The following is an 18,573-nucleotide window of genomic DNA, read 5'->3' on the forward strand; positions in this document are numbered from 1 at the left end:
CATAGTAGCAGCCTTGCACCAACCAACTTGTGGGACTGTGATATACCAGGTGTTGATAATTTCAGTACAGCGGCTTGGAAATCGCTGAATATTACGGTGTTGTTATCGTTATCAATTTTGGCTAATAAAAAAGAAAATAAATAAATAAGTAAATAAAAAATCCCTTACTTTTCTAATATTTTATTAACTAAATAAATAAAAACATTAAAAACTTGTTAACGTACTAGACTAGTTTTGAAATGCACGCCTGTTACAAAATACTAGCTGTTATATGTAAGGACAACTATAATTGATACAATAACTTGCGTTGTACATCTATAAATTTCAGGTTCCTAGCCATACATCAAATTTAACGCAAGAGTTAGTGAAGTCTTTGAACACTTGGTCTGAATGTTCTCGTATGATGGGTTCCACTGGTTTTGGTCGTGTTTGAAACTGAGTATTTGTGGATCTCAGAATCTTTTGTTAAAGAATACACATTAATTATTCACATTAGACAGTTTATTAGTTTAAGAGTTTAATTATAGCTAATTCTAACTAGTGTTGTGAAAAATAAATTTATCTCTGTTTGTAAATGAGCTTCTCATATATAGATATGTAAAATAGCAAAGCTGTACGATTTAAATTAGTGATAAAATTTTCCAGAAGTTTTCGAGTTAATCAATTTTACAGAACCACATTTTTCAATAATCTCTTGATATTTAATAATAAAAATAGGTCACCATTCAAATGAATTAAATATTCAGTAAATAGCACCATTAACTTATAAATAAAAAATGAGGTTATCAGCTAATTTGATAGAAAAATAGGTTCACTTAACTGGTTCCAACTGTTTTAATTTTCCAATTTTCCACTGATTCATCATAAAAAATTAATGGTTATAATTAAGGTCAAGAAAAAAAAATAGAAATACAACGTTAATAGAAGATGAAGGGGAAAACGTCTGAACGATAAATGCCGTAAATAGAGACAATTAATAAAATTAGGAGTGACAGTATTTTATTTTTTAATGCAGATAGCTGGCAGTTAAGGAGAAATTCAAGCAAACTACAAGTCGTTAGATGTGCCTAATTAAGACAGTAGAAGGTTCCTTCTATTCCTTTTTTTTTCTTTTTTTCTCTCATTTTCCTTTTCTTTAGTATAAATTTTCCTAATTGTGTGCTTTCAAAGAAGCCCTATGAAGTCTGGTTTATGACAAGTGGAAGCTCGTTCGAATCTCGTCCCACCTAATAATTTCCAAATAATGTAATTACTTATAGGGGCAAGATTTTTCTTCTTAACAGTCTACGGTAAAATAAGACCAAAAACAATAATTTATCTACATTCATAATGGTAAAAACTTCATGACAAAATATGTTAATTGAATCAATGCTAAGTTAAAACATAATCTTAAACATAAACACAAATTTATTCCCAAAATAATGAAATAAGTACTAAATTAAAAATATTAATTTAAATTAAAAAAATAAAGAAGTTGTGAATTGTAGGTATAAAGCTATTGAAATTTTAAAAGTGGTAACATATGGGATACAGAGTGAACTAAGTAAGTTATAAAGTTATTAAAGTGTGCAAAGAAATAAATTAGATTTAATTTTTTTTTTAAATATTTGATTAATCTGGAAGCTTCTTTTTCACGAAATAACTTCAAAATTAGTCCAACAGGCTTTTGATCGAGTCTGGCACCCGAGACTGCTTTACAAGCTCCGTACATTCCTACCTTCTACATACTATCTCATCATCCGTTCCTTTCTCATCGATAGATTATTCCAAGTAAACCATAATGGTTTCTATTCATCCCTCTATTCTGAGTCTGCGGGTTTTCTTCAAGGTGGTATCCTCTGTCCCATCCTCTACACCGTCTATACAGTTGACATCTCAACGAATCCTAACACTATCCACTCCACGTATCCTGATGACATATGTGTACTCGCTGTTAATGATAAACCTTTGATTGCTTCCCAAACTCTCCAATCCCATGTCACAGCCCTTGAAGAATGGTGTCGTAATTGGAGAATTAAAATAAATCCCATCAAATCACGTTTACCCTTCTTCTTAAACCTACCGATTGCCCTACAGTCTCTTTTAATAATGTTGATCTTACCCCTGTCGAACAGCTCGGCTACCTTGGACTACATCTGGACAAACGACAAACCTGGAATCCTCACACCAGACTGAAAAGACAGGAAACTGCACGTCAATTTCGACTATTACAGCACTTACTGGACAAACGATCTAAACTTCAAATTCATTACAAAAGACTGATCTACATGACTGTAATAAGGCCAATCTGGACATACGGAGTTGAGCTTTGGGGTTCCACTAAACCTTCGAATTCCTCTCGTATCCAATCATTGCATTCATAAAATTCTCAATGCACCTTACTTTGTCAAAAAGAAAATCATGTATAAAGACCTTAATGTTCCATATGTAACCAATCTTGCCCGAACCAGATAGCATCACTTCCAGTACAAACTCTTTTAACCACCCTATTCTTTTAATGGAGCTGTGGAGTAGCACGTTGGGGTTACGAATGCCACTGCTCCCAAAAATCAGCATTTTTTTTTTATTCTTTTATTAATTATTCAATTATTAAATTTTTTACTGTAGTACAGCCCAGCGCTAGGTTTAGCGCCTTACTGAAGGGGCTGCACCTTGTCCACTGCGTCCGTCTGGGTGCCTCCTGCACTTACCAGGCTGGTCCATAGTGGTGGTAGTTCATAGGCGTGTTTCTAGTAGTAGAGAAGACATTTTTTTTTTTCCAGTGTGTAGGAATTTCACAGTTTTAAGTTTTACATCTTCTTATGAGATGTTTTCATCCCAACCCGAAACATAACACACGCCCACGTATTTGAGTTACTTATCAAAAGTTGATATGTCTATTTTTAAAACTAAAGTTCTTTTTAACAAATAGAAATGCTATAGCTTTTTTAATTTATTTCAAAATTTAAATTATCCCCAATATTTAATATTTTAATTAACTTTATTGGCAATTTTTTCAAACGCAGATGTATCGATAACTGACGTAACTCGGCGTAGGCTGAAGAGGAGTTGGATGTGGGACATCCTCAGGTAATAAAATAATTTAGTGAACGTCAGGAGGATGCACCACTGGGTGCTATCTCCCTCATGCCAGCTCATGCTATGCCTGGATAAAAGATCCCATTTCCTGGTTGTAAATGTATATTTACAGGTGAAAATAAAAGAAGTGAAAGATAAAAAAAAAATAAAAAAAAAAGATGTAGGGATAATTAATCCTCATATATTTCTATATATAAATGCACTTGGCTAATAAGAAACAGTTGTTTAATTAACAGATTTTCTAATATCAAATTAAATATTGACAAAATTTACTGCAACTCATAAAAATTATTTTTTTATTAAAGAAGAGTTTGATTAGAAATATTTCCTGGGAGAATCCATTTTGAATCTGGCATATTAATTGAAAAAAACGATTGGAAAATTGTAGATAAATTTGCATTCATTGTATAATGTAATTGATTTTTAACTCGTTGCGGGAAAATTTCTGATTAATATTCAAGAGGCAGTTTTTTTACTGGTTCCAGGAAGAACCATTCGCTATTGCAAATGCAGATCGGGTTCCCATATCGACATCGGCAGGCAAGCTGTGCTATCCTTCTCTAAGCTGATTACAGCCCATGTCTAAATTTCGCAGGGATAACGGATATCATTGGCTTGAAATAATAGGATGATTCTTTGATATGTATAATAAGTGAAATCTTCGAAAATACTTTTTTGTCAGACAAACCGCTAAACTCTTTACAATAAAAAGAAATGTATTTGTCATTTTGGATTAAGGTGTAAATATAATAGATAACTATAAAAACAATACAAAAAGTAACAATAACAACAGTCACACTAAGACACACCCAAGCACTAAAAAATGTACAGAACAACAAAATTGTTTTTAAAAACACAACCTTACATAATAATAACACAAACAGATAAAACGAACCAAACTGTCGCTATTACCAAATACGATTATGTCTATAAAAACAAAAATCATTTGTTTGTAATTGGTTTAACCAATTTTTTAGCTTTCTTATCCTTGAGATCTTAGAGAAATTTGGGGTCAATCCTATTCTATTTATTGTTAGTAAATACTAAGTGCATACTTAAAAAATATATTTAATTGTTAAAATGGAGGTGGCAGTTTCCTAATCAGGTGAGAGTGAGTGAGGCCAGTATAAGCTGGTTAGAGCAACTTCCTCCCTGCGGCTACTTTGTTAGGATGTATACCATGGATTAACCACTTTTTTGAATTCCTTTAATTTACTTTGAAGTCTATTATCCCACATGACCCACCATCTTTCCGGCATTTCTATTTTAAGAGGTCTACTGGTCTAGTTCTGATGGGTCAGGTACGTCGGTGCTTCGGCCAGGGAGTGTGAGTGCCTCTCTGGCAACTATGTCTGCGATCTCGTTTCCAATAATTCTAATGTGGCTTGAAATCCATATAGAATATTGGAGTGGAGCTTGAGAGCCCGTGTGATGTAGACGTGTGATAGGTTAGGTTCTCTCGTGTGTCTTATTCCAGATTAAAGTGGTTATTATTGGAAACTTGTGTGATCTATCAGTCCTGATTGATACTAGGCAGAGTTCTAGTGAGTATTAGTTAATTCTAACGAGGGATTAAAGAGATAATAGCGTGTTTAAGGGCGACCACGTGCTATCAAAACACTGCGTCCTGGTGGCTTCCTGTGTAGCCGGAAGAAACCTCTCGTGCCGGGGATACCCTAAGGTAACCGAGAACCTAGGTAACTCGTAGACTGAAATAAGTTCCCCTGGATATTGTGTGATTGTGTGTAACTGGTTGAGTCCCGAGGGACCTTGGTTGCGAGTTGGGACTCCCAGGAGACAGGGGTGGGTAACTAATTTATTTATAAATAAACTTTAGTGATTTTAAATTATGGAAATAAGTGGTTTTGTTTATTTACATAAGTATGTTGCTCTGTTTTTATTGTATTTGTTTCTAATTTTATTTTGCTCTAGTTTTTAGTTTTTAAGTTTTATTTATTTATTTTAATATAGTTATTTTATGGTTATAGTTTTGGAACAAATTTAGGTTAGGTATCTCTGTGATTAAATTATAGTGAGTGGACTAGTAGAAAGTCGTGGTGTTGTGAAAATTACTAGGACCTTATAAAAGCACAATGGTAACAGAAAGCGTGTTCGAAATGGAAACAGAGAAGCAATCGAAGGAAACACAATCCAAAGCTAAAAGGACTCGGGTTGCCTCACCCGTTAATGGAAAATCTGAAATGGATAAAATGAGTAGCTTACTTTACGACGCTAAACATATTCAGGAAAACCTTCGGGCGTACATGCAGCGTAATGAAAAGAAAACCGTTTTGAGTGTTCGCGATCATATCAACAAAAAGATTCAATCAATTGTTGATCTGTTGGCAACATTACTTGGATATGACGATTTGTGAAACATTTTCATCACAACGGTTCCATAATCTGCTCGCGGATGTTATAGTTGAATCTTCTATACCCAAAGCTTTGACGTCCACTCCACCGGACGATTCAACGCATAGATGCCTAGAACCTAGAGCTGGTGTTTATAGCGAACCGCAACAACCATGTGTAGGCATGGGCATAGCTGAACTTTCAGCCTCAACCGTAGCTTTTGAGGTATACACTAGCAAAAGAAGCAGGAAAAAGGCCAACGCGGCGAGTAAAAAGTCGCAAACAAATATAGACAACAAAATGGAGCCGAAACTGTTACGAGATGAAAATAAACAAGTGAGAACAATGACGGAGATAGTTAAATCCCTGCCAAGAAAGCCGACACACACTCCGCAATCAACATATGTCACCATCAGTGGTTCGAGCAAGAACCCAATGGATGTTATTAGCAAGCTGCCGTCAACTAAAGAAATTGGTGTTAAGGCTACTATAGTCCATGCACCAAAGCGGGGTCATTTTTAGTTCGCATGGATGATTGTGGTGATGCCAAAAAAGTGATTGGGTGGCAGGGACTACGGGCTCAAGGCTTACAAGCGAGGCTAGCTCTGAGGAAGAAGCCAAGGCTAGAGGTGCAGGGAGTTCCTCACTCATGGACTTCAGCGGAACTGGTGAGATTTTTGTAAGGTAGAATACCCGAGAAGCCAGACTCTATTCCACTGATCATCGATGACCTTCGGTCACTTTTCTCCTCAGTGGCTAGAAATGGGTTGAGCAAGAATTGGATGTTGGAAGTGCACCCAACCGTTCGGTTCCTGCTCTTAGAAAAGGAAAGCATAAATGGAGGATGGTGGAACATGTTCCTTAAAGACTGTCTTGACGCCCCCTCCCCACCGATCCAGTAGATGTCAGGGCTATGGCCACACTAAAGCCACATGCACAGTAGATGCTGTTGTCTGCATCTGGTGTGCCGCGAGTGGTCAGAAGGATGAACGAATGAACGATGAAGGAATCTCCAAAGATAAAAGAACTGGATGGTCCGTTGTGGATTAATTGTCAACGAGCGAACACTCCTATTATCCAACGAAAACACAAGGCGGGCACCAGAAATTGTCCTGTGCACTTAAAGTGGACTAATGAAGCAGCAAAAAGTACCTTTTATGAGTAGCATTAACATTCTCTAGCTCAACATGGGCCGCCGACGCATCGTGGCAGACGAACTACGCGCTCTCTCACAACAATACGATATTATGGCCATCCAGGAACCGAGCTGCCGTGGAAACTTAGTCACAGGGTTTTGCCTCACTTCAAAGGTTATAACCCTGAGTAGTAGAGAGAGGATGCCCAGGGCTGCTATAGTAGTTAATAATCCGAACCTCGATGTGATGGATCTGTGGCAATATATCAGGGCGGATTCCGTAGCATCCTATGTTAGGTGGGGAGATATCACCTTTACGCTGGCATCGGCTTACCTACCAAACGGCAATGATATTGACGATGACACAGCTACCTTGGAGATGATTACCGCTAGCTCTAGGAGCGTAATAATCTGCTCCGACACAAACTCCTGGAATACGATATGGGGATCCAATCGAACAAATAGAAGAGGTGCTAAGCTCGAAGAGTTTATTGCGAGGAGTCAGATAGTAGTATTGAATGAAGCTTCTGCCATCCCTACATTTGCTTGTGTAAGGGGGCAGAGTTGGATTGAAGTGACGCTGGTCTCACCTGGAATAGCGAACCGAATTATTGATTGGGCTCCCAGATCTGAGACGAGTTCCGACCATCGAGCTATAGCTTTCAAGCTTACAGAAGGTCCCGAAAGTTTCCACGGCATTGAGAAGGGGCATATAACCCGAGGAGCAAATTGGAATGCTTTGCGGTCAAGGCTTGAGGGAAAATTACTCGATCCCATTCCTCGGATGCAGCTGGAACGGTCCAGCCGTATAGACAGAACTAAAATACTTAATTTCAGTTTTCAACGTTGAGAACTCAGATTTGAAATTTAGGTAGATCGTAACACTCCCCTTCACTATACATACAAAAACCTATATCATATATAGGTGATAGATAGTAATAATTTTAAACTGATAACGAATTAGCATTAAACATGCTTACAGCAGCTAAACACTAAAGACTATAAATTTCAACTATAATTAGTTTCGAGCGTCATTGTATCCCAAATTGTTTGCAATAGGTGTAACAAGGCCTCATCCTTTCAGTAAAACGACTGTGATTTGATCCGTTGTTTCGAATTGGAAGCATCGAATTGCGAACTACCGAGGAATGAAATATAAGCTTTTAATACTGCCTTGTTAGTGTAAATGGCCACTTTATAGCATCCTGCAGATAATTTCAGAACGTTGCAATACTAGACTGTTGCACTTCTCTCGTTTCTATCAATTTAGGAAAATTCATGATATTAGAGAACATGGCCAAGATAAAACTGTATACGTACAAATATCTTTTTATTTTATTTATTTTTTGTTATGGAATAATATCTACAGTATCGAATCAAAATTCTAACATCAACCACATCTTGCTTAATCCAGGTTGTTATGTGGAAGCCGTCGTAATTCTCAAGGCTTGCAAATTCTAGATAAAAATTCTGTAGCATGACTGCAAGACCAACTATTTGTTGAAGCCATCAAAAATTTGCGGAAGAAGGCAGTGGAACAATTCATTTTAACATCATATCCATTCTTTTTTGTGTATTGTAAATTGAATCAACAATGCAACTTATTACACAATTCTTTGATATTTAAATTAGTTATTTATTATAGTAATAAATTGCAAACAACAAAAAGGTATTTCAGAATCATACAAATTTTTAAAAATTGGGAAATAGGTAATATCAAGCCTCGAGGATAATGTTGGTGTCGTATTTAAAAGAATTCGTCATGTTAGCCTCAACAGACACAATTTCGAATCTGAGTTTTCGACGAAGTTTCTGTTTCATGATACTCTGAGAACTCGGTCATTTCTCTCAAATGGTACTTGTATTTGCCTTTGTGTGAATGTTAAATTTAGAGACGAATAATTAAGATTAACACATGCACACAACCATACGTGAACAACCCAGGGCAGGAACAATACTGTTCTACGAAACTGATGTTAAATATTTGAGGTAGGTACGTGACTGGGATAAAATCAACTAATCGGGATTGCCGTTTCATGTGATTTTACAATTATTTTTTTTATGATTTTGTCAAAAAAATTTTTATTAAAATCGTCATTCCATTAAAAGCCAGTGGAGTGGTATTACCCTACTCACTTTCAAAGCAAAAGTGAAGCTAGAAAGGCCACGCCCATAGTTCTCTTGCACTCCTCTTGCCGTACTCCTAGTCCATCATATGGCCCGTCTTTTTGGCTTCACTTTTCCTCCCACCTTAGCTCCCCCATTATTCTCCTTCCTCCAAGATATAAACTATGAATACATTGCATAGTTAACTACACAAGAAATATTTTGCCATTTTAAGAAAAAATCCCATAATAATTTGGTAACGTTGAGATAATATTAATCATTAATTTAATATTTTAGAAAACCTAATATTTATCTGTGGCAACACTGAGTACCTGATAACCTCCCTAATCCTGTTAATGTAAATATTTTAATAAAACAAGTGATGAAATCTAACGATTATTATTAATTTCCAGTTTTAGATAAGATCATTTTAGTTGGCGACAAGAATAGAATCTTCCAAAAGTTCATTCCACCGGGACCTACGGCAACAAAATGTCTTGCTGGACATAATTTTAAAAACCGGACTAAAGTCGGCTGCAAATGAGACTGGTCTTATTGAAGATAAGATACAGAAAATTATTTTGCGATACAGAGATATAACGCCTCTTGCCTGCGGGAAATCTCCAGACGAAATATATCTTCATCGCCGGATGAGAATCCTTTTTGATGCAGTTTCCTATACATGCGACAGACTTTAAAGATCTCTTCAAATTTCCTACAGGCCTTTCAAAGTGGGAGAGAGAACCCAACATCGATTATGCATGAACAATAAACAAGTTTAGCAATTTGGAGAAATACAAAAAAAATTGGAACTCGTTTTAACTCGTTCGTTTTTAAAATTTAATATTTTAGAAAACCTAATATTAATCTGTGGGAACACTGAGTACCTGATAACCTCCCTAATCCTATTAGTGTAAATATTGTAATAAAACAAGTGATGAATTCTAACGATTATTATTAATGTCTACTTATAAACAAGATCATTTTATCATCTTATAAAGCCATAGAAGATGTACTATATGTATGCTTATGTTTTCGAGTTTCTATGGTAACTACAATAATATGTTAAATTCAAAACAGTTTACACTAAGAAACTGTGAGTGGTGAATTTTCGAAATCTAAAATGATTAGAAGGACTATTTTAACCCTAGGGGTGCTTCCCGAAGTCCCCACGGATCCCTAAGTGAAAAAAGTGTGGTGACATTGGGACTTTGGCAATAAGTTTGGCAGCCCTGCTGAGCCTTTCAACTTGTCTCGGCCTCAGTTATCATCCAGATTTCGTGAAGAAGAGTTTTTAAACTTGTGTGGGGCGCCTCTGGACCCAAATGTGCACTTGGTGTAATTGGTTTTTCCTTGTCTTGGTTGGTCCTTGACTCAACAATAGGTGGAGACGTTGTTCAAGAAGGGTCGGATAGTGAGCACAGTGCTAATGAAATTGTTCCTGGTGATGTGCTTAGAAAGAGGTTGTCCTGAACTCCAAAATTGAAGGCTTTTGGATTTCAGGACAACCTCAAGAGATCGAAGTTTTCGTAAAAACAATGGGAAGACCATTTGATCAAGAGAGAAGTTGTTTTTAAATTGTGTCCTCACTAACTTGATCATTATATTTCTAAGCGTTCTTGAACTATCAGAACCCGTAAGAAATTATGTACCAATTAACTCTGGGTGAGCACGTTGTAACGTATACCCTCGCTTAAAAGATAGGAAGTTGAGAAAAATTTACTTTGATAAAACTACACGTGTAACCTTCACTCAGATGTCAATATAAAATCTTATACCAGCAGTATTTGATTTTTTTTTTGTCATATATCTTTTTCTAATAGTAACAGTAAATATCTTGGTTTTACTACCCAAACTGTTCTGATCTTGTTTTGACAATGAACCACAAACACATGAAAATATATTACAAACATGAACATGGTTACAGAGCTTCAGACTAAACATATAAAAACAAAACCGAACGAAAGGCAATAACGATACGCAAAAAGGTATCATGCTTAGACTGATCTATAAGCTAACTGATTGCTTGGAAACGCGTGGAAGTTCCTTTGCCTCATTACTTGTATAATCAAGTTTCATTAATTATATAAGTTTAATTAAAACTTAAAAGTATTTTCAATTTTTACCACTTTTGTTTTACAAAAAATCCTTGAAAATCATTAGTTCCAAATTTATCAACTAACATTGTTGGAACCGATAATTCAGGTATTGATACATTTTCATAAATTGATTTTGGGATCAGCTTGGACAGCCCAAGTAACAAATGTACTTTTAACTTACTAGTTTTTCAAAAAAAAAATATGCTTTATCATCGGAAAAATGATAAATAATGAGAATACGAAATCGTTTGGATATGTAAGGAATAATAGGTATCCTGAATTAGAATTAAAGTCCTGGCTGATACACAGTTACTAGGATAAAAAATAGTATCAGACCTACTATATTTTTTAGTTTTATGCTGATATAATGTTGCAACCATTATATGTAGTCAATAACCCAACAAAAGAAACCAGTATTTATTGTTAATGTAAATTTATTAAATTCTAAAAAGTTTCAAACTTTCAGCTTAACTTTCATTGATATCTCTAATAAACTCATCTTTAATCTTTACTTAGAAGATGAAAGATTTATTTTGTGATAATATGAAAAAATCTTTTAAAATAATACATAAGAAAATTTATTACTTTAGGCAAATCAACGACGGACAGTTTCGACATAATAAGTAACACTCATTATCACAGTATAACCACATCTTTTGAGGACTTTATTCCAATTACTTACTCAACAGCAATATTGTAATCAATACAAAGGTGAAGAGCTCGATCCGCTAAGCATTTGACCCGCCATAACAAGTAGAGCAATCTGTTGACATAAGGTGAGATTGTTGACATTATCAGACTCAAGGCATCCATGAGGAGCGTAGAGCCCTCCAACCGCTCGCTGCACTTCTCCGAGAGGTAATGCTTCATGAAATGTTTTAACTCCTTCACATTCTTCACGGGTTGAATCTCCATCAACTCTGCTTCAGGCTGGGGAGGCTGCATCTCTATGGCGGGGACTTTTTTTTTGTTTTCCTCCATCACTCTGACATTCAGCTCCTTGTTCATTCTACAAGGGCGGACGAACCGAGGCGATGTGACATCAGGGGAAATATCCATGTTGAGGTAACTGTGGCAACTTTGTGATTTAGTGGACTTGACGTTTAAGTAGTCGTTGGAGAGGAACTGTTCGTGGGAGCATGGCCTGTAGGTAGGAAGCCTATGGTCACTGTTGGCTTCGCCTGTTTGCGTCCAACTCCTCAGGGGATGTGAGTACATAGAACAGTCTGTGTTCCTGCTGCGGAGTTTTTCTGGTCTGTAACGACGCATCGGTCTCACGTATCTCGTCACCTTCTCTTGGAACAGATGAACGCACCTCGACTCGCTGCTATATAACAGGTACTTTCGGTGTACATTCGTAACACTGTCAATCCGGCCTTTCTCTTCGACACTCTCTCGAATCTTCAAAGGCGATCTTTCTCTACTCCTGCACAGGGAATCATAATATGGTGGCTTGCTCCATTCTCTATATAGAAAGTCCTGCATAGCGATTTCGGAACGTCTGAAGAGAATTTTGATTAGTTATAAAACATAACCTTTTTTTTTTTTTTTTTAATATTTTAACGTTATATTTGAAACATAAGTATGTAACATATGATGGTTATTTCTAGTGAAGACTAAACTATACAAATGATTCATTAATTGTGAATTAAACTTTTTTTAAAACCTTAACCACTAATTTTAATTGTAGGGGTATGTGGATGAAGGGGCTATATAACATTTTTTGATCTTTGAAATCTTTAGTGTGGATGAAAGGGGTAGGTGCCTATCAAGCTAGTGAGACGTACCCTAACCTCAAAATTCAATTAATAATATGTACACTTCAAAATATAACAAGCTTCAACAAAAAATAATTGAACATTTTTTTCTTAAAATTTAGTGTTTAGTGTAATATAAACCCTCTATCCACTTACCCCTTCAATTAATCCATTGAATCCTTTTCAGCTTAATTGTTGAAGATAGGACTTCCAAATGAATGTAATGCATCAAAAACATTTTGTGCTCATTAGCTCACAATAAATTTGGGGTCATTTCATGTTAAGTCACCTGATGAAAACACATTTCACACAAACTCATTTCCCTATATTTAGAAGAAACTTTGCAAGACTAATTTATCACTATCCTGACAGCATAATTTGTTCCCCTTATCATTTAGATTTTCTGTTAAATTAATTCATTTGTATTATTAATTTAAATTTATCCTCGCGCTTTTAATGTTCATTTAAGCATTTTAAAATATGTAGAAAGATAAAAATTTGTAAATAATTTAAACACACATGAATTATTTCAACTAGTAGCCTATTTACTTAGGAGTATTTGATTTGAACGGATTTGTGGATTTTATCAACCCTAAGATTCATGACTCTTTAGTAAAAATTTAAAAGAAGCATTTTAGATTAACCGGCATCAGATTAAGTAGCGATTTGTTACATCTACGAATTGCGGGCCTCTAAAGCCCTTATAAAGGAGGAGTAGATTGTTCCTATGATAATGGAACAAAGGCCTGATAAAAGGGTTGAAATATACCAAGATAAGGGCGTCATGCTTGGATACACTATCGGCCGGGGCAATGACAAGCCTCATGAAGCAGATGGACTGGCCCGGGACGGAGCCGTGACGGGGGCGGCAGTAGATAAATCACTCAGATCATCCATCATCGATATCCCAGATATCGACACTGATACAGATACTACAGCTATGTTTCCTCAAGACATTATCTTCACTTATTATTTTAGCAAGTCCGCCCTATCAATCAAATAACTTCTACTAAGGCTTGACTCTTTAGGCCTGTTGAATCATGAACAGTAAATTTAAAGTCGAAGATGGGCGATGGAATTTCAACCTCTTAGTCACATAAAACTGAGTGTATTAAAATATAGAAGAAATAAAACATATTTACTTGTAGTCCATATTAAGAATAATAGAAGTCTAGCGAATATATAAATGGTTACAAAAAATATTAATTACACTATGCAAGATGATATAAAAATTTAAAACATTAAAAAAAAAAAAAAGAAAAGTTCATTCATCTAACATACGTATTTTTTTCTTTTTTTTTTACATCTTTTTCTACACACTAACATAAGTTTACTTAATAACTTATACACATGATATGCGTATGTACATTTGCACACAATATAAATATGTCCAATAACAACAAGAAATAAATCAGGAACACAATAGACCTAAAAAAAAAATAATAACAAGACTAGATGCTTCTTTATCAATTATTTTCTCACCCGTTTATAATTGTATATCCGTATTTGGTGAATCTATCTTAGTACTGTCAAAAAATATTTAAATTTTCTCTTGCACAAGTTAAATAATTTAAATTGGCATATTTACTTGAAGTATTTCAGGTGAACAATGTTTTATTATTATGTGTAATTTTACTTATAACCTATTTTATTTTTAATTTGTTTCGATCAATTAGTTTAGAATGAATTAGATAGCAGAAAATTGATTGTTCAATCTGTTTCATATCCTGAATTGGTATTTTCTCAGGCGAAAGTGCGAATTTGTGCTCTTTTTGTATTTAAGAATTACACTATTGATTCAATATCATGGCACAGGTTTTTATCTGAATATCCCTAGAAAATAAAAAAACAAATATGTTTGGCTAAACCTGTTGGTTGTGTCATCTAATTCAAATGTTTACTGAATTTTGGCCTTTGTTTTCTTCTGCCATTTTGTTTTCAGTCATTAATTCCCGACACATTTAAAGTATCGAAAAAGCCTTAATTGTTCGTCTTGTATGCTTCCACGGCGTGCAATAACATCGTCTCGTTGCGTATTGTCCAGTCATATCCTGTCATGCAGTTTTTAGAAGATTCACAATAATTGTTGGACATTTTTTTTAATTTAGATTAGTTTCAATTTCTATGTAATCTTTTGAGGCTAATTATAAATAAATTTTGGAAACAACAGGATAATTCTTTTTTTTCTGAAAGCCACCGTCCATGCTTGTTCTATAGGTGGACAGGGGTCAAGGTCGGGAAAAAATTCTATTTATACATTTTGGATTTATATATTATTTTATATAATGTTAAAAATACCGTGCGGTCAAGGGAATAAAATATTTTGTATAACATTCCATTGTTTTATATTGTTTCATAGAAACAATGGAAAATAACGTCGATCTCAACCCCTTACAATTTCATCCCTCATCTCATTTTTATTCTCAATAAATTAATATTTTGTCTTTTACCATGGGATTTATACAATTTAAATATAGGAAGAACAAACACGGAAAAAAGTGTATTATTTTATTTTTTGAAAACTCAGTTTTGAAATATGTCGTTTTCAGTAGGAAGGACTTTTTCCTTTTTTTTTAATGTGTTAATCTATTATCAGTGGTAGAAAAAAATCATCAAGATTTTTTTTTCTTTTTTGTTTTTTTTCTATTATGATATATTTTAATTTATTGACAGTTTATTTGGCTTTTTTTTTTAATACTTTCTATGTTCCATAATTTCTGCCTAAAGAAATGTTTATAGATTGTATTTTTAATTATTTATAATTAAAATAGTATTATTTTATAAAATTTGAAATTTACTCCAAGTTCTTTTTTCTTCATCTTTTTATTTATTTTTTTTTTTAAGTTAGTTAAATTTTAGCTAGTATTTTGTGTTTTTAATTTGTAGTATTTTTTTCATTTCCTTCTTAACTTTTTTTTTGTTATTTTATTTACTAGTACAACCGCCTAGGTATGTTCTAGGCTATAATAGATATAGACGAAGAAATAATAAATGATCAGTGGTTGAATTTTTTTTTCCCTTAACCTCATTCCAGCATATGATATAGAGTGTGCAGAATCTGTTCAATGATATATCATGAAAGGATGTTAGCTAATCTTTCTTTCATATGTTGTTCCATTTCCATAGACAGTTTCTGGTATTAAAGGTCATTTCTTTAGTTCTCTTTTATATAATGATCTCAATATATAATTTGATATCGGATTAAAGTAAAATTAGTAAATAGTTATAAAATAAAACATCATATTTATCGTAGAATAAAATTTGATTATGTTTTTAATTAAATAATTTTTATGAAAAACTATTATCTTATAGTTGAAATTAAAAATGAATGATTTTATCATATTCATAATAATTAGTAGTTTATAATAATTCATAATAATTAGTGTTGGTATTTCATAATGAGTAAGTTTATATACATATCCGTACCTACTATTAAAGATTCCGAGGTTTCAGTTGAAAACATATATGTATCACATCTCAACCTCTCTCTTGAACTTCATAAAAAAAAAAACTTAAAATAAAACGAAAGTTTAGAGGCAATGAGATTTTTTTCTGTATTTCTTCTCCAAGGCTGCTTCTGGTATCGGAAAAAAATATAAGAACTTTTTGTATCAGAAACTACAAAGTAAGTTTACTTATTTTAGAACAACCAGCTCATATTTTATGTCATGTATATACGAATATTTAATGTTAAAGAAATAATTCCATAAATAAAAACATTGTAATTCATGATATTTTATTTTATCTTAGAAATTTTTTAACTTCAAATATTAACTTCACATTAATAATCAATTATATATTATGACACTTCGGACTATTCAGGTGTTTTTATGCATGTACATCTTTAGGTCATTGTGGGATCACTGGGAATGAAAAGGCAGACTCGCAGGCCAGACTAGCTATAAAGACAGGCCAAGTCGTAACATCATCAATATGCAAAGATGTTATTTCATGGATAAAAGAAATTGGATGGCAAGAGTGGCAAGATGAATGGTTCACCATGAGAGACAACAAGTTAAGAATGGTCCAACAGACAGTGAAACGTTCAACCAGAAACTTGAATCTGCTACGGAGAGAAGATGTGGTATTAACCCGTCTTCGGATAGGCCATACTCGACTCACTCACGGTCATCTCATGAAAAAAGAAAATGCACCGACGTGTCGCTACTGTGGAAACGATCTCACCGTTAGGCATATTCTCACTGAATGTATAGCTCACGAACCACATCGGTTCTCTTCAGATTTACAGGAAATGTTGAGCGAAGATCCCACAAAAATAACAAAACTTTTTCACTTTCTAAAAATCATTAATATTTATGATCACATATAGTCTAACTAATTGTAATTGTAATTGTAAAATGTAAATTGTAATGTAATGTAACTTGTAATAGTAATAGTAATTGTAATTTTAAATTTGTAAATTGTAATGTAACTTGTAACAGTAACTGTTAATTTTTAAACTTTCTCACTTTGTAATTATATATATCTTTCTCACCTTGTAACATTGTAAATATGTCAATAGTAATGTACTAACTTTGTAAATTCAGTGTAAATGACCCTAGTGGTCGAAACACTTAAATAAATAAAACAAACAAACATCTTTAGGTATTTTCTCTAAAAATAATTAAACAGTTTTGTTCATTATTTATTAATTATTTCCATGTATGTAATTTATTATATTTAACTTTTCAATGACGATATACATTTTTTGATAGGTTTGTAATTTATTTTTTAAAAAAAGATTTTAACTTGTGTACATCACATTTGACTATAAACTGCCATAACTTTTACGTTAAAACTCAGGTTATCTATAACATGCCCTCAATAGTCTTTAAAATAATTATTATTATTGCCGCGACAGACCTTGGAGGTCCAAGGCCTCACACAATGTACTAACTGAATACATCCTTTTTACAGCGTATCCTAACGTGATTTTTTCATTGGGTGGGTTCGTCTCTCCCACGCCTTTTTTTTGTGAGTGCCACCGATTGGCTAACGGACCTCACCAATGCCCTGAAGGAAGCTATTAGTGAGTTTTGTATAATGTTATGCTTGAACCGAGGTGGGGCCGGGGCTCGAACTCACAACCTCTGGGTTGCTAGACAGGCACGTTGCTACGCTGCTATCATTGGTCCCATCTTTAAATTAATACAGAAAAAAAGTTCTTTCTGAAAGAATTGTATAGAGTACTAAAAATCAATGTAAAGCATAACAAGTTGGTTGAATAAACTTACTTGATGTAAAAGTAACAGGTATTATTTAAAATAAGTTGAATTTTTTAAAGGGTTAAAAAGTATATATAAGTAATTAGAAATTTTCGTGTTTTTTTTAGATTATTATATAAAGTTTCATTCTCTTTTATACTTACATTGTTTTAGTTCAACTGAATCCTCTACAAAGAACTGATTTTATTATAATTAAAACTTAAAACACATTATAGACCACTAACCCGTTTATAATCACCATTATTGGATGAAAATTGACATTTAAATTGTTTTAATATACTCAGTATATATATGGAAGTTTTAAGTAATTACTTTTGTGGTCTGGCTCCTAAGTTCCGTTAATACAAACAGCAGACAGCACATCTTATATCGACATCCACGAAACAAATTAAAGGATAACACGGAAAGTCAGATTATAATGCCACAAGGTAATCCAAGGCAATATTTCACTTGCATACATCATATATATATATATATATATCATCCTTGTAATATGTATGTATGCATTATACGAATAAATAAACACATAAAAGGAGGTTACGAAAAAAAACTAATATATTAGAATATTACTCAATTTACTAGTAAACAATTTATCAAATATTCATTATGATATTTGACAAAATAAAATTGCACACAAATGCATCGAGATGCAGCTTAAATATGTTTTAATATTTAATTAGTATTATAATCTTAATAAAAAAGATATTTTGAATAGGATGGGTTTGGAAGATTACCAAAATACTTTTTTTTATTTTTTATACTTGTTAAGGATATTTTATTTGAAATTTACTCCAAGTTCTTTTTTCTTCATCTTTTTATTT

General features: G+C 33.6%; 2 protein-coding genes across 4 annotated transcripts in view; both read right to left on the bottom strand.

Moving 5' to 3' along the window:
* Positions 1-18,573, bottom strand: part of LOC106677973 (zwei Ig domain protein zig-8) — a 334,034-nt gene that overhangs the window by 183,518 nt on the left and 131,943 nt on the right. The window lies entirely within an intron of this gene.
* LOC106677974 (uncharacterized) lies at positions 11,325-13,773 on the bottom strand. The gene is made up of 2 exons (XM_014416210.2): positions 13,670-13,773; positions 11,325-12,271 (listed from the first exon to the last, which is right to left on the bottom strand). Exons 1-2 carry the CDS (start codon positions 13,678-13,680, stop codon positions 11,449-11,451), a joined length of 834 nt encoding a protein of 277 aa, XP_014271696.1. The 5' UTR covers positions 13,681-13,773; the 3' UTR covers positions 11,325-11,448.

This window comes from Halyomorpha halys, unplaced genomic scaffold (assembly GCF_000696795.3).
Source record: "Halyomorpha halys isolate HHAL.00 unplaced genomic scaffold, Hhal_1.1 Scaffold116.1, whole genome shotgun sequence".
NCBI classification, from domain to species: Eukaryota; Metazoa; Arthropoda; class Insecta; order Hemiptera; family Pentatomidae; genus Halyomorpha; species Halyomorpha halys.